The sequence below is a fragment of the Equus caballus genome, chromosome 16 (genome assembly GCF_041296265.1).
Source record: "Equus caballus isolate H_3958 breed thoroughbred chromosome 16, TB-T2T, whole genome shotgun sequence".
Classification (NCBI taxonomy): Eukaryota; Metazoa; Chordata; class Mammalia; order Perissodactyla; family Equidae; genus Equus; species Equus caballus.
In genome coordinates this window covers 83132077-83154219 of record NC_091699.1, presented here as the reverse complement: position 1 = coordinate 83154219, position 22143 = coordinate 83132077, and the positions used below count along the sequence as shown (strand labels likewise).

The 22143-nt window shown below is 35.0% G+C and overlaps 1 protein-coding gene across 6 annotated transcripts in view; it reads left to right on the top strand.

Moving 5' to 3' along the window:
- STAG1 (STAG1 cohesin complex component) overlaps positions 1–22143 on the top strand; it is a 371021-nt gene that overhangs the window by 90384 nt on the left and 258494 nt on the right. For all 6 annotated transcript variants that reach the window (XM_070238181.1, XM_023620972.2, XM_070238185.1 and 3 more), the window contains exon 2: positions 15962–16072. In XM_070238181.1, the coding sequence (XP_070094282.1) occupies positions 16044–16072 (29 nt within the window). In that variant the 5' untranslated portion in view covers positions 15962–16043. The remainder of the gene's footprint in view (positions 1–15961; positions 16073–22143) is intronic.

Genomic DNA, 22143 nt, shown 5'->3' with positions numbered 1-22143 from the left:
GTACGCTTCAGCTGTTGTTCTTTAACCCTTGTTCTTGATTCAGTTAAGAATTTATAAAACAGAGTGTTAAGCTAGGAAATGAATAGGCTAGCAGTTATATTCTGCCAATTTGTTTTTCTTCCTCTCATCATTTGTGGCACAGTGCACGGCAAACAGATGGGGGTACTGCACGTTTAAGTAGATGGGGCATTGTGCCTCTCTATCTGTGTGTACACATGTAGTCTTACATATGCATGCTTAAATCCACATGAAATCATAAAATTGTCCAGAAAAGAAGAAATGTTATGTTATAAGGACATAAAGTAGCATCTGCTGAAAACCTTAATCTGATGATACATTATTTACTGTTTTTTTTTCCTTACTTTATTTTTAAGAGCAGTTTTAGGATCACAGCGAAATTGGGCAGAAGATTCAGGCTTCCCTTATATCCTTTGCCCCACATACCTACAGCCTCCCTCATTATCAACATCTTGCACCAGAGTGGTACACTTGTTCAGTCGATGAACCTACAATGATATGTCATTATCACCCAAAGTCTGTAGTTTACATTAGGTTTCACTCTTGGTGTTGTATATTCTATGGGTTTTGATAAATGGGTAATGACATGTGTCGATCATTATAGTATCATACAGAAAAGTTTCACTGCCCTAAAAATCCTCTGTGTTCTGCCTCTTCATCCCTTCTGCCCCCTAACTCCTGGCAACCACTGATGTTTTTTACTGTTTCCATAGTTTTGCCTTTTCTAGAGTGCTCTGTAGTTGAAATCATATTGTATGTAGCAGTTTCAGATTGGCTTTCATGTAGTAATGTGCATTTAATCTTGTTCCATGCCTTTTCATGGCTTGATAGTCATTTATTTTTTATTGCCGAGTAATCCTCCATTGTCAGCTTGTACCACGGTTTATCCCTTCACTTCCTGTAGGACGTCTTAGTTGTTTCCATGTTTTGGCGATTATGAATAAAGCTGTTGTAAACATCTGTATGCAGCTTTTTGTGTGGAGGTAAGTGTTACCTTCTTTGGATAAATACCTAGGAGCATGATTGCTGGATCATATGGTTAAGAGTATGTTTAGGTGTAAGAAATTGCAAAACTGTCTTCCAAAATTTCTGTACCGTTTTGCATTCCTGCCAGCAATGAATGAGTTCCTGTTGCTCCATATTCTTGTCAGCACTTGGTTTTGTCAGTGTTCTGGATCTTTGCCATTCTAATAGGTGTGTAAAGGTATCCCGTTGTTTTTTAAATTTGCAGTTCCCTCACATATGATATTGAGTGTCTTTTCATAGGCTCATCTGCCTTCTGTGTGTTTTGTTTGGTGAGGTTTTGGTTTAGGTCTTTTGTGCATATTTTAAGCAGTTTGTTTTCTTATTGTTGAGTTTTAAGAATTCTTTATTTTGGATAACACTTTGAATATTAGAAAGATCAAAATGTCTTTGCAAATATTATTTCCCAGTCTGTGGCTTGTCTTCTCATTCTCTTGACAGTGTCTTTTGCAGAGCAGAAGTTTTAAATTCTAATGAAGTCCACTTTATCAATTATTTTTTTCACAGCTTATGCCTTTGATGGTGTATTAAAACCATACCCAAGGTCATCTAGATTTTGTCCTATATTGTCTTCTAAGAGTTTTATACTGTTGAGTTTACATTTAGGTCCATTTTGAGTTAATCTTGTGAAGAGTGTAAGATCAGTGTCTAGATTCAGTTTTTTTTTTGCTTGTGAATATCTGCTTCTAGCACCATATGCTGGAAAGACTATCTTTTCTACATTGTATCACCTTTGCTCCTTTGTCAAAGATCAGCTGACTGTATTTGTGTGAGTCTATTTCTGGGCTTTCTGTTCTGTTCCAGTGATCTATTTGTCTGGCGCTTTGCCAATATCACACTGTCTTGATTACCATAGCTTTATAGTAATTCTTCAAGTTGGATAGTGTCGGTCTTCTAACTTTGTTCTTCTTCTTTAATGTTGAGTTGACTATTCTGGGTCTCTTGTTTTCCATATTAACTTTAGCATCAGTTTGTGATATACACAAAATAACTTGCTGGGATTTTGATTGAGATTGTTTTGAAACTCTTGGTCAAGTTGGTAAGGATTGACATCTTTACAATATTGAGTCTTCCTACCTTGACAATATTGAGTCTTCCTATCCGTGAACATGGAATAGCTATCCGTTTATTTAGTTTTCGGATTTATTTCATCAGAGTTTTGTAGTTTTCCTTATATAGATCTTGTCCGTATTTTGTTGGATTTATACCTAAGTATTTATTTATTTTTGGTGTTAATGTAAATGGTATTTTTTTAATTTCAAATTTCATGTGTTCATTGCTTGTGCATTTGAAAGTTGTTGACTTTTATATACCTTATATCCTGCAACCTTACTGTAATTGCTTATTAGGTCCAGGTTTTTTTTGGTCTGTTCTTTCAGATTTTCTATGTAGATGATCGTGAAATCTGCATATAAAGAAAGTTTGATTTCTCCTTTCCCAGTCTGTATAACTTCATTTTTTTTCTTGTCTTATTGTACTAGCTTGGACTTCCAGTGCAATGTTGAAAAGAAGTGGTGAGAGGAGGTATGCTTGCTTTGTTCCTGATCTTAGTGGGAAAGCTTCTGGTTTCTCACTATTATGTATGTTGTTAGCTGTAGGATTTTTGTAGATGTGCTTTATTGAGTTGAAGAAGTTCTCCTCTATTTTAGCTTGCTGAGAATTTTTCTTTCTTTTTTTTTCTTTTTAATTTTTTATTGAGTTAATGATAGGTTACAATCTTGTGAAATTTCAGTTGTATATTATTGTCTGTCAGTTGTGTTGTAGGTGCAACCCTTCACCCTTTGTGCCCACCCCTATCCCCCCTTTCCCCTGGTAGCCACTAATCTGTTCTCTTTGTCCACAGGTTTAAAGTCCTCATATGAATGGAGTCATACAGTGATTGTCCTTTTCTATCTGGCTTATTTCACTTAACATAATTCCCTCAAGGTCCATCCCCATATTGTTGCAAATGGGACGATTTTGTTCTTTTATTTATGGCTGAGTAGTATTCCATTGTATATATATACCACATCTTCTTTATCCAGTCATCTGTTGATGGGCACTTAGGTTGCTTCCACATCTTGGCGATTGTAAATAATGCTGCAGTGAACATTGGGGTGCATAGGACTTTTGGAATTGCTCACTTCAAGCTCTCTGGATAGATACCCAGTAGTGGAATAGCTGGATCATATGGTAGTTCTATTTTTAAGTTTTTGAGGAATCTCCATACTGTTTTCCATAGTGGCTGCACCAGTTTGCATTCCCACCAGCAGTGTATGAGGGTTCCTTTTTCTCCACAACCTCTCCAACATTTGCTACTATTTGTTTTAGTTATTTTTGTCATTCTAATGGGTGTAAGGTGATATCTTAGTGTAGTTTTGATTTGCATTTCCCTGATGATCAGCGATGATGAACATCTTTTCATGTGCCTAGTGGCCATCCATATATCTTCTTTGGAGAAATGTCTGTTCATGTCTCCTGCCCATTCTTTGATTGGGTTGTTTAAATTTTTGTTGTTGAGCTGTGTGAGTTCTTTATATATTATGGATATTAAGCCTTTGTCGGATGTATTACTTGCAAATATTTTTTCCCAGTTAGAGGGTTGTTTTTTTGTTTCAATCCTGTTTTCCCTTGCCTTGAAGAAGCTCTTTAATCTGATGAAGTCCCATTTGTTTATTCTTTCTATTGTTTCCCTTGTCTGAGAAGACATGGTGTCTGAAAAGATCCTTTTAATACTGATGTCAAAGAGTGTACTGCCTACGTTTTCTTCTAGAAGCCTTATGGTTTCAGGTCTCAGCTTTAGGTCTTCTATCCATTTTGAGTTTATTTTGGTGAATGGTGAAAAACAATGGTCAATTTTCATTCTTTCACATGTGGCTTTCCAGTTTTCCCAGCACCATTTGTTGAAAAGACTTCCTTTTCTCCATTGTATGCCCTCAGCTCCTTTGTCGAAGATTAGCTGTCCATAGATGTGTGGTTTTATTTCTGGGCTTTCAATTCTGTTCCATTGATCTCTGCACTTGTTTTTGTACCAGTACCATCCTGTTTTGATTACTGGAATTTTTCTTTTTTAAATCATAGGTGAGTGTTGGATTTTGTCAAGTGCTTTTCCTGCATCTATTGATATGTCCATGTGATTTTTCCTCTTTGCCTCTTAGATGTGATGGGTTACATTATTTGATTTTCAGATGTAAACCAGCCTTACATAAATCCCAGTTGGTTGTGGTGTGTAATTCTTTTAATACATTTTTAAATTTGATTTGCTAATGTTTTGTTAAGAATTTTTATATCGATGTTCCTGAGAGATAATGATCTGCAGTTTTCTTACAATGTCTTTGTTTGGTTTTGGTAGTAGGGCAATACTATGCTCATAGAATGAATTAGGAAGTATTCCCTCTACTTCTATCTTCTGGAAGTCATTGTAGAGAATTGGTATAACTTTTCTTTAAATGTTTGGTAGAATGCACTAGTGAACCCATCTGTGTCTGGTGCTTTGTGTCTTCAAAGGTTGTTTACTTTTGATTCAATTTCTTTAATAGATATAGGCTTATTCAGATTGTCATTTCTTCTTGTGTGAGTTTTGGCAAGTTGTGTCTTTCAAGGAATTGGTCCATTTCATCTAGGTTATCAAGTTTGTGGGCATAGTTTGTAATATTTCTTGATTATCCTTTTAATGTTGTGGGATTCTGTACTGATATTCCCTCTTTCATTTCTTGTATTAGTAATTTGTGTCATCTCTCTATTGTGTTTTTTCTTTTTAGTTAGGCTAGCTAGAGGTTTATTGATTTTATTGATCTTTTCAAAGAACTAGCTTTTGGTTTCGTTTTGTTTGTTGATTTGCTGTTTTTAACTTCTTTGATTTCTGCTCTAATTATTTTTTTCTGCTTACTTTTGATTTAATTTGTTCCCTTTTTTTAGAAGTTTGATCTTAGATTTTTTTCTCTTGTGATAATATGCATTCAATCCTATGAATTTTTCTTTAAGTACTGCTTTTGCTGCATTCTGTAAATTTTGGTAAGTTGTACTTTCATATGCATTTAGTTAAAAGTATTTTAAAGTTTCTATTGAGATTTCTTCCTTGACTCATGTGTTATTTAGAAGTGTGTTTAATCTCCAGATATTTTGGAATTTTCCAGCTCTCTTTCTGTTAGTGATTTCTAGTTCAATTCCCTTATAGTCTGAGAGCATACATCTTATAATTTCTCTTCTTCAGATTAGTTAAGGTATATTTTATGGCCCAGAATCTGGTCTGTCTTGATCAATGTTCCATGTATGCTTGAGAAGAGTGTGAATTCTGGTGCTGTGGCTGAAGTAGTCTATAGATGTCAATTATATCTGGTTGACTGATGGTTGTGATTGAGTTCACCTGTTTCCTTACTGATTTTCTGCCTATTTACTACTTTTGTTGTTGACATTTTTTATCCTCAGAAGTTTGATAAAATGAGAAAAGCAACTCTTTTGTGTTTTGAGTATGAGAACTCCTTGGAGGTCAGGAACCCTGAGAAGAAATAATCAGTTCAGCTTAGATGACAACATTGGTGATCATGAGAAGTATACCTTAGATATTAGAAAAACTTTCAGAGAGAGACATATCTATGTCCTTTTAGGTGGAGTATTTTCAAAACCAAGGTAACCCAGAACAAATGGGAAATTTTCATTCTTGAAGGTGAAAATTAGCACAATGCCTAGCATATAGGCAGTACTCAGTAGATAACTTTAGTGAACGTTAGATGTTCTCGATAAAGAAGAAGAAAGCAAAAGCAAGTGGTTACAGAGCAATACCAGTTGAAGGAATATTGCCTATAAAAATGGAATAGATGAGTATGTGACCAAGGATTAATTATGTGAGTGCCAGAATTATAGGAATAAGATTAGGATGACGTGTGAAAACTATACTAAATACAAACAAGACTTTTAAAGCTATGATTAGACCAAAAATAAAGATTAAAGGATGGTATAATGTTTAGTAAAAGATTGGAACTCATCACTTATTTATATCTTCTCCACCAAGGGAAAGATTTTTAAAGCTATAGATAGTACACAGGGCAAAATATACAGGTTTGTAAGACAAAGTCTGACGTGCTTAATAAAATACGAGACTCGATTAAAAGGATGAGTAAAGAATAAGAATGCGCCACATTATTTTATGTAAGTAAAATATCCATTAATTGAGATTCTTAAAATCTTGGAAATGTCCTGAAACCATTATTAGAAGGCTTGGTGTATGATCTCACAGGCTGGCAGTGGAGTTTATTTTCCAAGCAAGAGGGATAGAGGTGAGAACAGGAAGGCTGAACTGATGTGTTCTACATTTTAAAGTTGTATTGTTATAAAACTAAAACTGTACTAGTTTGAGTAAGTTTAAATATATAAGTATATTTTTATATTTGACTAATACAACATATACTGGTAAAAGGAGTGAAAATTAGTACAGTATTTTTAGAGGGAAATTTGGCAGTAAAAAATTGCATGAATGTTTTATAAATGTTCATTACAAGGAATGTGTTCTACAAATGTATTTGTACAATTTAGGAAGGATTCATGATAGCATTGTTTATAGTAGCAAAAAATTAGAGACAGGCTAAATTTTCACCAAGGAATAGTTTAAATACATTTATGACACATAAGTATTAAGAAATAATAATTAAAACAAATGAGATAGAATATCCAGAATACTTTTCTGAGTGAAAGTGCAAATTGCATATGAATATGTGAAATATTCCACTTTTGTGTTTCTTATGTAAACTTGTGTAAGTTTGTATGTTTATAGGAATCAGGTAATAGGAGTTTTCTGACTTTGGTCTTTTTAAAAATTGTTTTGGTTATTCTAGCTCTTTTTCCTTGCCATGTTTATTTGAGAATTATCTCAAAAATTTCTGCAAAAGATTCTGCTTGGATTTAAAAGAAAAGTTTTAATTTGCATACACTGTTCACCCCCAAAATTGTATTTTCCTGTCTCTTTGTAGTCAGTTCTCTTCTATTCTAATCTCTAATGACCACTCAACTCTTCTTTGTAGTCTTGCAGAATATAGTCATGCATTGCTTAACAGCGAGGATATGTTTCTGAGAAATGCCTCATTAGGCAATTTCATTGTTGTGCGAAAATCATAGAGTGTACTGAAGAGGAACAAAATTTGCCACCCCAAAATGTGTCTCTTTAACATGAGGGTTATTTTAGGCTGATTGTTTTTAAGAAACAAAGGACTCAGAAAGTTTTTCCCTGTTACCTCTCCATTAACTACCTTAAAGAATTCAAACCAAAAAACCTGTCTCAGGAAGTGAGCTATCACCTTAGCATAACATGAACTAGCTGGTAGACAGAGAGGACCCTAGTAAAGCCTGTATGTTGGACTCCCTTCTATGTTCTTCTCTTTTTCTGTGGCCAAACACTTGTTTTCTGAACGTTTGCTCCTTTTCACCTACCTGTGAATTGCCTTCCTTGCAAGTCCCTGACTCTCCCCATCTCCAACGTCGTCTTTTGCCATCTTTAGCTGAGGATGGTATTTAAGGTGAGGGCTGTGGCCATTTTAGGCGAGTTACTCAGTTTTTTTGGATTTCTCCCTTAACTAGTGGGTTTTATTTGTTTTTCTCATGTTAATCTGACTCATGTCGATTTAATTCTTAGGCCAGCCAGAAGAAGGTAGAATGATAGAAGAGAATTTCTTCTTCCCCTACAGTACTTAAACAAACCTAAATGGTATAGCCGACTACACACCTAGGCTATATAGTACTAATCTTATGGGACCACCGTTGTATTTGCAGTCTGTCATTGACCGAAATGTTATGTAGCACGTGGCTGTATCTCATACATGCAATTAAACAGTATATATGTAATCCATGCACTTGAGATTCATCACTATTGTGGCATATATCAGTAGTCCATGCCTTTAAATTATTGAATTGTAGTCCATTATATGGATGTACCATAATATATTTATCTAGTCATTTGCTTAAGAACATTTTGGGGGATATTTCCAGTTTTTGGCAATTATGAATAAAGCTTCTGTAAACATTCGAGTACATGTTTTTGTGTGAATGAAAGCTTCCTTTTCACTTGGATTAATACCTAGGAGTGGCATTGTTTGGGCATATGGTTAGTGTGTGTTTAACTTTCTAAGGAAATGCCAAATTTTTTTTCTGTTTTGCATTCCCTCTAGCCATGTAGGAGGTTTTCCAGTTGTTCTGACTCCTCACCAACCCTTGAAATGATCTTTTAAATTTCTGTCATTCTAATATGTATATGGTAGTATCTTATTGTGGTTCTAATTTTCATTTCCCTAATGATAAAGAGCATCCATTGGAATAGTTGTCACCCATTTATCTTCTTTGGTGAAGTGTATGTTCAGATCTTTTACCCATTAAAAAAACCTGAATTGTTTTCTTTACTATTTTTGAGTTTTGAGAGGTCCTTATATAGTCTTCTTACAAGTCCTTTGTCAGATGATTTGCAAGTATTTTTCCCTGTCTATGACTTGTTTTTTTATTCTTTTAACATTGTCTTTTGCAGAGAAAAAAGGCAAAGTCCAATTAATCTTTTTTTGTTTTTCTTTTGTGGACAATGATAAGAACTCTTTGCCTAACCGAAGATGACAAAGATTTTCTTACACTTGTGATCTTCCATTTTTGTGGCTATAGCTGTCCTTATGAGTGTAAACTTTTATCATATTGTGATTTCAGTTTGCATTTCTCTAATGACTAATGATGTTGAGCATCTTTTTATGCTCAATTATGTATCTTCTTGTTCGTCAATTATGTATTTTCTTTGGAAAAGTTTCTATTCAAATCCCTTGACTATTTTTTACTGAATTTTTTTTGTCTGTTGTTGGATTATAAGGATATATGTTTTTGATATTGGATTCTTATCAGGTATGTGATTTGCAGATATTTCTTCCCATTCCTTGAGTTGCCTTTTCACTCTGTTGATAGTGTCCTTGGATGCACAAAAGTTTTGATTTTAATGAAGTCCAACTTAATATATTTTCTTTTGTTGTCATGTCCAAGAAATTATTCCCAAATCTAGTGTCATGAAGCTATTGCTGTGTGTTTTCTTCTAAGAGTTTTATAGTTTTGACTCTTAAACTCATGTGTTTGATCCATTTTGAGTTAATTTTTGTATACAGTTTAAGGTCAGGGTCCAACTTCATTCTTTTGAATGTGAATATCTACTTTTCATAGCACTGTTTCCTGAAAATCTGTCCTTTCCTTGTTGCATGGTCTTGGCACCCTTGTCAAAATTTATTTGATCATATATGTGAGGGTTTATTTCTGAGCTCTGTAGTCCATTGGTCTACAATACCACACTCTTTTGATTACTCTTGCTTTGTGGTAAGTTTTTTTTTTTTAAGATTTTACTTTTTTGCTTTTTCTCCCCAAAGCCCCCCGGTACATAATTGTATATTCTTCATTGTGGGTCCTTCTAATTGTGGCATGTGGGACGCTGTCTCAGCGTGGTTTGATGAGCAGTGCCATGTCTGTGCCCAGGATTCGAACCAACGAAACACTGGGCCGCCTGCAGCGGAGCGCGCGAACTTAACCACTCGGCCACGGGGCCAGCCCCTGTGGTAAGTTTTGAAATCAGGAAACGTGAGACCTCCAACTTTGGTCTTCTTTTTCAAGATTGTTTTTGCTTTTAAGGATCTATTCAGGGTCGGCCCACTAGCTGAGTGGTTAAGTTCATGCGCTCAGCTTTGGTGGCCTGGGGTTTCGCTGGTTCAGATTCTGGGTGTGGACCATGCTGAGGTGGTGTCCCACATGGCACAACCAGAGGCTCTCACAACTAGAGTATACAACTATGTACTGGGGGGCTTTGGGAAGAAGAAGAAGAAGAAAACAAAAGATTGACACCTGAGCTAACAACTGTTGCCAATCTTCAAAAAAAAAAAAAAAAAAAGAGAATCTCTTCTTTTAGATTCGTAAGAATTTTGGATGAAGTTTTCTATTTCTGCAAAAACAATTGGGTTTTTGATAGTGATTTCATTGAATCTGTAGATCATTTTGGATAATACTGAGAAAACAATATTAAGTCCTCCAGTCCGTGAACATTGGCTGTCTTTCCATTTATTGGCATCTTTCATTACTTTCAGTAAGGTTTTGCAGTTTTTGGTGTACAAATTTTTTACCTTAAGTTTATTTTTAAGTATTTTATTCTTTTGATGCTATTATAAAGGGAATTTTTTTCCTTCATTTCCTTTTTGGATTGTTCATTGTTAGTGTACAAAAACACAACTGAGTTTTGTGTGTTGATTTTGTATTCTGCAACATAGATATATTTATTAGTTCTAATAAAGAAATACAGTTTATTTTTGTATGTTCTCTTGTACACTGCAACTTTAAAAAAAATGTGTATTTTACCTTTTTTGGTGAGGAAGGTTATCCTTGAGCTAACATCTGTTGCCAGTCTTCATTTTTTTTTCCCTCCCCAAAGCCCCAGTACATAGTGGTATATCCTAGTTGTAAGTTGTTCTAAGTTCTTCTACATGAGACACTGCCACAGCATTGCTTGGATGAGTGGTGTGTAGGTCCACACCCACAGTCCAGTCTGGTGAACCCGGGGCCACTGAAGCATTGTGCGTGAACTTAATCACTCAGCTATGGGGTTGGCCCCACTGCACCTTTCCTTACTAATATTTTGTTGTTGATTGTTTGAGATTTTTCTATATATAAAATTTTATGTCATCTGTGAATAGAGATACTTTTACTTCTTTTCCTATTTGGGTGCAATTTATGTCGCTCTCTTGCCTAATTGCTCTGGCTAGAACATAGGGTACTTTGTTGAAAGCTCTGGTGAAAATTGACATAGTTGTCTTCTTTCTGATTTTAGGAAGAAAGTTTTTAATTTAGTCTTTCACCATTGAGTATGAAGTTACCTGTGTGTTTTTCATAATTGCCCTTTAAGAAAGTTCCCTTCTCTACCTAGTTTTTTGATGTTTTTATCATGAGAGTGTTTTGGCTCTTTGGTATCCCTTGAGATTTTGTCAAATGTTTTTTGTCATAATTTGAGATGATCGTGTGATTCTTTTTTCCTTCTTTCTATTAATGTATTACATTGATTGATTTTCTGATGCTGAACCACTGTTGCATTCCTGGGATAAATCCCACTTGCCCATGGTATATGTTGCATTTGATATGTAGTTGGGTTCTGTTCGCTAGTATTTTTTTTTTTTTTGAGGATTTTTGTATCTATATTTATAAGGGAAATTGGTCTGTAGTTTTACTGTGGTGTCTTTGACTGGCTTTTGCATAAAAGAAATGCTGCCCTTACAGATTGAGTTAGGAAATCTTTCCTCGTGTATCTTTTGGAAGAATTTGAGAAGGATTGATGTTATTTCTTTAAATGTTTGTGGAATTACATCGGTGAAGCTGTCTGGTTCTGGACTTTTTCGTTGGGAGATTTTTGATAACTGATTTAATCTCTTTACATGTTACAGGTCTATTCAGGTTTTCTATTTTTTCTTGAGACAGTTTTGGCAGTTTGTGTGTTTCTAGGAATTTGTCCATTTAATATGGCTTATGTAATTCTTTGGCATACACTTGTTTATCCTATTCTCTTACAATCTTTTTATTTCTATAAGATGGATAGTGATATTCCCACCTTCATTTGTGATTATAGTGATTTGCATCTTCTCTCTTTTTTTGTTCAGTCTATCTAAAAGTTTGTCAGTTTTGTTGATCTTTTCAAATAACTAATTTGGGTACTGTCAAGTCTGTTGCTTTTCTAGTCTCTGTTTATTTCTGCTCTCATTTGTATTATTTCTTTCCTTTTGCTGCTTTTAGGTTTAGTTTGTTTTTCTTTTTTTATTCCTTAAGTGTAGAGTTAGGTTATTGAATTGAGATCTTTGTTGCTTTTAAATATAGATGTTTACAGCTATATTTTCCTCTGAGCACTGCTTTTGCTGCATCTCATAAATTTTTGGCATACAGTGTTTTCATTTTCACTTGTCTCAAAATAGTTGTGATTTCTTCTTTGACCGACTAGTTATTTAATTTCCACTTTTTTGTGCACTTTTCAGTTTTCCTCCTGTGATTCTACCTGCTTTTCATTATCTTGAAAGAAGTCACTTTCTGTGATTTCAGTTTTTCAAAATTTATTGAGACTTTTTGTGGCCTCATCAGCTATTCTGGATCATGTTGTATGTGTACTTGAGAAGAATATTCTGGGGTCGGCCCAGTGGTGTAGTGGCTAAGTTCACACGCTCCGTGTTGGTGCCTCTGAGTTTGCAAGTTCGGATCCCGGGTGCGGACCTACACACCACTCATCAAGCCATGTTGTGGTGGTGTCCCACATACAAAGTAGAGGTAGATTGGCACAGATGTTAGCGTAGCAACATGTTAGCCTAGCGACAGTCTTCCTCAAGAAGAAAGAGGAGGATTAGCAAGAGACATTAGCTGAGGGCCAGTCTTCCTCAGAAAAAAAACAAAAAGACAAGAAAGAAAGAGAGTATTCTACTGTTAAGTGGAGTTTTCTATATATGTCTTTTAGTTGATTTGTGTCCTCTGTTTCCTTATTGATCTTCTGTCTGCATCTTCTGTGTGTTATTGAAAGTAGTGTATTGAAATTGCCAACTGTTATTGTAGCACTGTCTATTTCTCTCTTCAATTTTGTCAGTGTTTGTTTCATATATTTTGAACTCTGCTGTTTGGTGTATATGTCTTCATGATTGCTATATCTTTGTGATGAATTGACCATCTTTACCCAATATACTCTGTTCCTCTTTGTCTCTCATAAGTTTTGACTTAAAATTTATTTTGTCTCATATTAGCATAGCCACTCTAACTTTCTTTTTGTTGCAATTTTTTATTTTTTAATGGGATGAGAGATGCAGGTTTTTGGTTTTTTTTTAAAGATTGGCACCTGAGCTAACATCTGTTTCCGGTCCTTTATTTTTTTCCTTCTCTCCAAAGCCCCCCAGTACATAGTTGTATATTCTAGTTATGAGTGTCTCTGGTTGTGCTGTGTGGGACGCTGCCTCAGCATGGCCTGATGAGTGGTGCCACGTCCGCGCCCAGGATCTGAACCAGTGAAACCCAGGGCCACAGAAGCAGAGCGCGTGAACTTAACCACTTGGCCACAGGGCCGACCCCTGGTTGCTATTTGCATGGAATATCTTTTTGCATGTTTTTGCTTTCAATCTTATTTGTTTATTTAAACTTAAAATGACTTTCTTGTAGACAGCATGTAATTGGGTCAGTTTTTTAAATCCATTGGGCCAATCTGTCTGTCTCTCTTTTTAAAAATTTTTATTTATTCATTCATTCATTCATTCATTCATTCATTCTTTCTTTTTTCTGCTTTTCTCATCAGCTGTCTCTTGCTCCAGGCAGCTACTTGTAGTGTATGTCTTTAAATCTTTTTGAAAAATGACACCCAGGAAGTCCTTTAAAACATTACAGCCACAATTTTTGAGAATAAGATCCATATTATTCTCTTTGGCACCAGCAAGCTGCACTAGGAACTTGGTCTGCTGTCCCTATGGGCACCATTGATCTGGGAGAGGGAAGATTAGTAGACAGGTAAGCAAAATGCTACAGTGCTTTCTTACCAAATTTAGCAGACTCTTTCTTTGTTAAGTGTTAATCTCTGTTTTATAAGTTTTTATTAGATTCCAAATGTTTGTAAAAGTTGATTTTGTCAGTTTTTGCCAATCTAGGAGTTGCTTCACTAAAGGGGCTGATTCTTGGAGTTTCCTACTCTTCCATTTTCTATGACATCACCCTTTCATTTCTGAAAGATTTTTGTCACTGAGTATCTAATTTGGGGTGCACGTTTTCCCTCTCAGCACTTTAAAGATATTATTCCATTGTCTTTGAGCTTACATAATTTCCAACAAAAGGTCTTTTCAAATTCTTGTTTTGTTTTTCTGTATGTGAGGAATCCTATTTCTTTAGCTTCTTTTTGAATTTTCTCCTTAACTTTCTTTCTTAGTAGTACTTATATTTTAGAATATGTATTCTCCTTGGGAATTCTCTGATCTTCCCTCTGTGTTTTAATGTTTTAAATTAGTTTTTAAAAGTTCTCTGTTATCTCTTAAGATATTATTCTGCCCTGTAGTTTTTCTCTTTCTGGAAGTCTCATACCTATGTTACGCTATTTGATATTGTGTCATGACCTGTCTTAGATGCTCTGTCTTGTCCTACTTCTGCTACTTTTTTTTTAACAGAATTTATTTTTTAGAAAAGTTTTAGGTTCATAACACAAATGAACAGAAGGTAGAGAGATTCCCCCTCTACTTGTTTCCCACATATACACAGCTTCCCCCACTGTCAAAATTCCACAGTAGATTCGTACATTTGTTACCATGAACCTACATTGACATGTCATTATCACCCAAAGTCCATAGTTTACATTAGGGTTCACTCTTGGTGTGGTACATCCTGTGGGTTTTGATAAATGTTTAATGACATGTGTCTGCCATTATTGTCTCATACAAAATAGTTTCAGTGCCCTAAAAATCCTCTTTTTTCTGCCTGTTCATTCTTCCTCCCCCCAGTCCCTGGCAACCACTTGTCCTTTTGCTGTCTCCATAATTGTGTCTTTTCCAGAATGCCATGTACTTCAAATCACGCAATTTGTAGTGGTTTCAGATTGGCTTCTTTCAGTTAGTAATATGCATTTGAGCTTCCTTTATGTCTTTTCATGGCTTGACAGATCATTTCTTTTTATTGCCCCGAGTAATGGTTTATTGTCTGCATGTACCAGAGTTTTATTTATCCCTTCACCTCCTGGAGGACATCTTGGTTGCTTCCATGTTTTGTCAATTCTTAATAAAGCTGCTGTAAACATGTTTATGCAGGCTATAAGTTTACAGTTCATTTGGGCAAATACCAAGGAATGTAGCTGCTGGTAGTACTGATTGATTGTAGTCTTTATATTCTGGCATATTCATTTTATTTTAAAATAATTTCCAAAGGACCTAAATAGATGTTCTTTCCAAGAAGACATACCAATGACCAATGGGTATATGAAAAGATACCGAACATCACTAATCATCAGGGAAATGCAAATCAAAACCACAGTGAGAAATCACCTCACACCTGTTCAGATGTCTTGTCAAAAAGACAAGATAAATTCTGGTGAGGATGTGGAGGAAAGGGAACCGTTGTACACTGTTGGTGGGAATGTAAAGAGGTACAGCCTCTGTGGAAAACAGTATAGAGGTTCCTCAGATAATTAAAAATAAAACTATCATATGATCCAGCTATCCCACTTCTGGGAATATATCCAAAGGAAATGAAGTTATTTTTCCAAAGAGATATCTCTACTCCTATGTTCATAGCAGTATCATTCACAATAGCCAAGTTTTGGAAAGAATCTGTGTCAACATATCAATGAGTAAAGAAAACCTAGTGTGTGTGTGTGTGTGTGTGTGTGTGTGTGTGTATACCTATATATATATATATATATATATATATATATAGCATATAGTTTATAAATATATATAAATATAATTTATATGTATAAATATAATTAAATATACATATAAAATGAAGTATATATAAAATGAAATACTATTCAGTCTTTGAAAAAAAGAAGTTGTTGTCATTTGACAATATGGGTGAACCTGGAGGGCATTATGCTAAGTGAAATAAGCCAGACAGAGAAAGACAAATACCACATGGATAGGGAGAGGTTGGTGAAAGGGTACAAACTTTCAGGTATAGATGAATAAGGTTTGAGGATAGTATGGTATGCTGACTATAGTTTATAAGACTGTATCCTGTAATTGAAATTTGTTAAGATAGTAGAACTTAAATGTTCTCATCAGAAAAAGGGTAAATATGTGAGGTGATGGATGTGTTAATTAATTCTATGGGGGAAAGTCCTTCACAATGTATATGTATATTAACTTATCACGTTGTATACCTTAATTATCTTACAATTTTATTTGTCAATTATACCTTAATAAAGCTGGAAAGAAATAATTTTCTTTTTCTTTATTAACAGGATTGCCTTTGAGGTTATTTTAAAAGTTTGGGTTGTACAGCACTTGATTCTTTTGCTCCATTGTGGAAAGTGCTCTCCAGCAATGATTACTTCAGAGTTACCAGTGTTACAGTAAGTATTGTAGTTTTTTTTTTTTTTTCTAAAGAATATAACATTTTTCTGTATCAAAGTATTCTCTTTAATGAGACTCATCAAATATACTCTCTGATGGTCAGGCAGTATGTTTGAAAGAACTATTGGAAGTGTATGATTACTATGTCCATCCATGGCCCTTGCTATTTAATGTCAGTATGTTCTGTGCATTGAACAAAAAGATGTTACTGTCATATTAGGGGTCAGCAAACTGTGACCCGTGGGTCAAATCTGGCATGGTGCCTATTTTTGTAAATAAAGTGTTAGTAGAACAGAACTACACTCATTCTTTTACAGATTGTTTCTGACTGCTTTTGTGCTACAAGTTGTGATAGAAAATGAATTGCCCACCAAGCATAAATTTTCTTTTTTTTGGCGATTTACAGAAAAAGTTTGTAGACTGCTGTCTTATATCGTACTATTTCTCTAACCTGCCTGTGTGTGCACCCCCCGCCCCGGTTTCTTTTCCCTGAGTTTGAGATGGGTCTTATTTTGTATTCTCTGGTTCTCTGGGAAATGCTATCAGTGTAATGGCATATACTTTGCCTTTTATTGGTTTCATCAAGATGCTATTAGGAACCTGCATACTGTGATCTTATACCAATGGTTTGGATATAATGAAAATGTTTAACAGTTTATGCAATTATTTATATGTTTTTACTACCTCAGTTCATTTATATATCTCTTTTCCAAGAGACTTTTGTTGCCTTGTAATTAATTGGTCACTTGGCCTTCCGTTTTTTCCTCCAGTACTCTAAGACAAAAAGAACTGTCCAAATTACCTTACCTGCTTAAAAACCATCAATACGTACCTTCCCTCTTTTCCCCATATATAGGAGATACAATTTAATCTCTTCCTAGTTACTTACAGCAAGCTTCATTAGTTCTTAACTTGAATATGATGTCTGGAGGTCTCCATATAGTATTTTCTTTCTTTTCTTTGTATTTTAGTTTATCTTCATCCTGTCTGCCTTGCCTATGTACCTTTGCCCTTAACTGGCCAATTCACTAGTCCTTTAGGTCTTAGCTGAGGTATCGTGTCTCCAGCAAAGCTCCTCTGATTTCTGAAAGTTCGGGTAGATTCCCCCCTGTGCTCCTGTAATACTCTCTGGTTTTTTTCTAGCACCGTACCTGACATGATGTTTTATAACCCTTTCTTATTGTTTCTGCCTAAATTATGTGCCTTTGTGCCTTATTTTTGTAAGGCCAGCTCCAGCACACTGCTGGGTATTAGGCTAGGCCCTTAGTAAATATCTCTTTGATTAACTATGAAACAGAAGTTATATTAAAATAGTTGTATTTAAAGAGAGGTTGTATCACCATGATAGTATTTAACATCATATATTTTATAGCTGATTTTGTTTGTACAAAAATGTAAACCTGTAATATGAGCATGGGTCATGGATAGTGTTGATCTGTGAGGTGAATAATGAACTTTGCTTTCAATCTGTCAGCTAGAGATGGTACTCTTGGTCAAGTTAAGATCTAAGAAGCATTTATTGAGGATGTAGAATTTTCTGAGCATTTTGCCAGATGCATTAGCAGCATATATCATCTTGCTTAATCCATCCATCCAGCAGTACTATATCTGCATTGTAGAGGAAAGGAAACATGGCAGGTGTCTTAGTATTTGTAAACTTGAGTTTCCATCGTGTGTAAATTGAAAATAATGTATTAGAAATTAATCTCTAAGTTCTTCTCAAAAACAAACAAGAAAAGCTTTTAATTTAATGATTCTTAATGTTCAATTTAATAATGATTTTTCTAATGTAGACATTAGAAAGGTCACTCTAGTGAGTTACCTTTTTATTTCTTGGCTTACTTAGGTAATAAAATCACCAATGAATTTGTCACCTTGGTGCTATTTTACTATTAGGTATTATCAGTTACCACGTATTTCACCACATAGTGCACTACCAGGAAGTATGCCAGGTTCTTGGAAAAAAGATCATGTAGAAGTGACTCAGTCCTTGTTGCCATGAAACTTAACTTACATAGGTAGATATTAATCAAATAATCACAAGTATATCGATCTAAACTCCCATTGGTGCTATGAAGGAAAATTAGAGGATTTTATGAGAATTTTAACACATGCCTTGATTTGGTCTACTTTTCTAAGGAAGAGACAGATGAACTTAGGTCTGAAGTGGAGGGAGGGTTTGAGGGAAAAAGAAGGGATCAGTGTATTAGTTCCCGACTGAAGGAATGGCATGTGCAAAGACTAAGGTAGGAGGAATCATGATACGTTTGAGGGACTTTTTTCTTTTTTCAGGGATGGGAATGGAAAAGTGGCATGAGATAAGGCTTATGAATAGGGTGGGTCTATATCATACAGGGACCTGCTAAATCATATTAAGAATTTTGAGTTTTTCTCCCTAGGAAGTAGGAAACCACTGTAGCGTTTTAAGCATGGGGGAGACATAGTAAGATATATACTCAGAGAACCACACTTAGTGCAATATAGTGATTAGATTGAGGAGCCACAGTAGAAGCAAAGAGACCTAGTAGGAGGAAAATTTACAAGTCTCCAGGCCAGAGATGATGGCATCTTGAACTAAAGTAATTACAGTGGAAATGGGGAGAGGTAGACAGAATTTAGAGAGTTTTAGGGATCAAAAAAATCATTTTTATAAGATTTGACCTGATTCTTCTATTGTCTTAATTTATGTCCAGTGATCTTATAAATGCAAACGTTAGTCATTTACAGGGTTTTTGTAGAGCAGTTGTTTGAAGTTTGAATCTGCTTACCCCTTGACCCAGCATTCTACTGTGTCTGTCATAGAGTGATATTTGTTGATGTGTAATAAGAGTTAATGTACAAGGACATTTGTTTCAGTTCTGTTTGTAATAGTGCAAAACTAGAGATAATCTAAGTTCTCATTGATAAAGAAGTAGTTAAATAGATTTCATCCATATTATGAAGAACCATTCAGGAATCTTATGTATTTGTATGGAACGTTCCTATTAATTTACAATTTTAAAAATTGAAGTATAGATACTGTTTTATATATACATATGTGTGCAAAAACAAATATTTATGGAAGGGTCTTGATCTAACTGTTAACAATGTTATTCTGCAGATTGGAATTCAGAGTTAGGTGTGGTGAAGTGAAACTCTTTATTCTTATATCTTCTCTATTGCTTGAAATTAAAAAAGATTTATGTATCATATATTCTAGTAAACATGCATACATACATACATTAATTGGAATGTATTAGTTATTTGTTGGTAATAGCTGTCACTTTTTAAGCTGGCTGCAGTTGGTAGAATGAGAAGTACTTTTCTCTTTTGTCAGTAAACTGTATTGCTTAGGGATAAATTAGTTTCCCTAATGGGTCACATGTTATATGTTGGAACCAACCTACTCCCATAGTTGCCTGGAGATTTGTATAAGCGTCAAAAGCACTATTGGACTCTGTCCACACGGGAAATATAAAACATCATATTTGCATTCTAGTATCCTGACATGGAGGTAGAGAAATCAAGTTTACCTTGAGATCTGGGTGAACTCTGCCACTTACTAGGTATGTGACTATGGACAAGATGATCAGATTTTCAAATATTTTGTTTCCTTGTCTGTAAAATTGAGACAATAATATGTTTTCTTGCAAGGTTTTGTGTGCAGATTTATTCTAGATAATGTGTGTAAACTGGCACACAGTATGTGCTAGACATAGTCTATTTGGACTGTAGTAAGGAGGAAAAGCAGTATGATGTTTATTGGTCTTTAGTAGAGATGAATAAGATTAACTCGATCAGGGATAGACAAACTACTGCTAGTGGCTCTGACGCCTGTTTTTATAAAGATTATTGGACTATAGCCACATCCATTCATTTACTTATTGTCTGTGGCCACATTCATGCTATGGTGCCAAGAGTTGAGTGGTAGATACAGAGACTTTAAGAACCTCCCCCCACCCTTAAGAAAATGTTTGCTGACCCCTGGACTAGGTAAACATATTTACAATTTTAAATACTAGATTACCTTTGACGATTTGCAAGCAGGGAAGTAACACGATATAAGAATGTTACTGGCAGGAGTCGGCCCCAGGGCTGAGTGGTTAAGTTGGTGTGCTTTGCTTCAGCAGCCCGGGGTTTCGCCTGTTTGGATCCTGGGTGCGGACCCAGCACCACTCATCAAGCCCTACTGAGGCGGCGTCCCACGTAGTAGAACCAGAAGGACCTACAACTAGAATATACAGCTATGTACTGGGAGGCCTTTGGGGAGAAGAAGAAAAAAGAAAAAAAAAAAAAAAGATTGGCAACAGATATTAGCTCAGGTGCCAGTCTTTAAAAAAAAAAAAAAAAGGATATTACTGACAGCAGTGTGTAGAATGACTTGGACATGGGAAATAGTAAAAGTAGGGAGATAAGTTGAAATCAATTCAGGGACTAGTGATTTTGGTAATAATCGTGCAAAGAATGAGAGACAGAATTATTAAACTGATGACAACTCAGGAGGACTTAGCTGATGGCACAAGAGGAAGATTGATGTGATTCTAAGCATTTGAGTAAGACAGGATAATGACAATAATAAATTTGTCTAACAACTTAAAGCACACTCATGCATTCACTTAATAAATCAGTTAAGGATGTTGCTATGAGCAGAGAGCTAGATATAAGTCAGTATTGGACTTAATTTTATATGTGGTATTTGGTGAATTTGAGGTGGCATTCTAAGGAGCATGTTACATATGCAGTTAAAAATCTTGAATTACAGATGGTCAGGTCTGTTGATAATATACTGGAGTCGTTTGCATAGAAGTTATACATCAAGTGCATGAGATCTCCAAGAGAGTATAGTATAAAGGGAGAAGAGCAGACACTGAAGAATTGAGCTTTAAGGAATCAGCACAAAGAGGGAATAGAACTAAAAGCACTCAATGAAGTAGATTGAGCAATAGTAGATTGTAAGTTGGGCTTATCATTTGCTCTGTACTCTTCCTGCTATCTGCAGTTTTATGCAGATTCTTTACACAGTTAGTATTGTAGAATTTAATGAAGAAGTTATCATTCATACTGTCTATACTTTTTCAGTGCTGTGCTGGAGCCAGCCTGTACTTGTCTGGAGAGCTGAATATTAAATTTCCAGGAATTTTGTGACCCAATTAATATAACATAGGGATTATAAAAAGTTAAATTATATAAACTTTAAATAAATCATATTAAGTATAAAGGTAATAAATACTCAAAACTCACCACTTTCTAATTGTTTTACATATTACTGTTTTCTTTGCTCCTGTGGTTTTTATTTGCACCTATTGTATCTTTATGGTGGAAAAATCTTTCAGTGGTATACTACTGCTGTTCATTACTGCCAAACTGTTGTTTGGTGGTGTCACTTTGGTAGTTTGAAAATGGCTTTAGACTTAATAAAATGATGGAGAAATTATTAATAATGCAGATTAAACTTAAAGGTGTATCAGGTGTATGGCTATTACATTATGATAGCACAAAAAATTGAGTAAATATCCTTCCAGTATTTGAGAAATACTGTCTGATTCAGTAAAGAAGTTGCTCACATGATTGCTGAATGAGTGAAGTTCCAACATATATCTTTGTCATTTTACTTGCCTCCTGTTCATTAAAGTGAACAAGGGTATCAACCGTCTTTCATGTCAAAACCCTATTTCATCATCAGTTGCAACGAAAGGTTAGCTATGGATACAGGAGTTTGGCAAAATTGTCAGAATTATTTATGTGAATCAATTAGCTATATGAAATTTGCAATAAAGAATACTGTGTATTTTATTGTTGTTTGTAAATTGTGTGCTATGCATCCTTTATATTGGTAACATTTCTAATAACCCATGTGCATATTTTTTTGAAGAGCCAGTTGTTAAACATTTACCAGCATACCACTTTTATGATTTTTTTATGAAGTGAATAAAATTCCTCCTAAGCCTTTATCTTTTTATATTGAAGAATTAGTTTTTTGCAATTGTATTTTGCATTTATATTTTGTATAGCAGGTGCCATTTCCACAGTCATTTCCTCCTCTTTATTTCTCGGTTTAGGGGATTCATTTCACTCAATGTTATATGATATT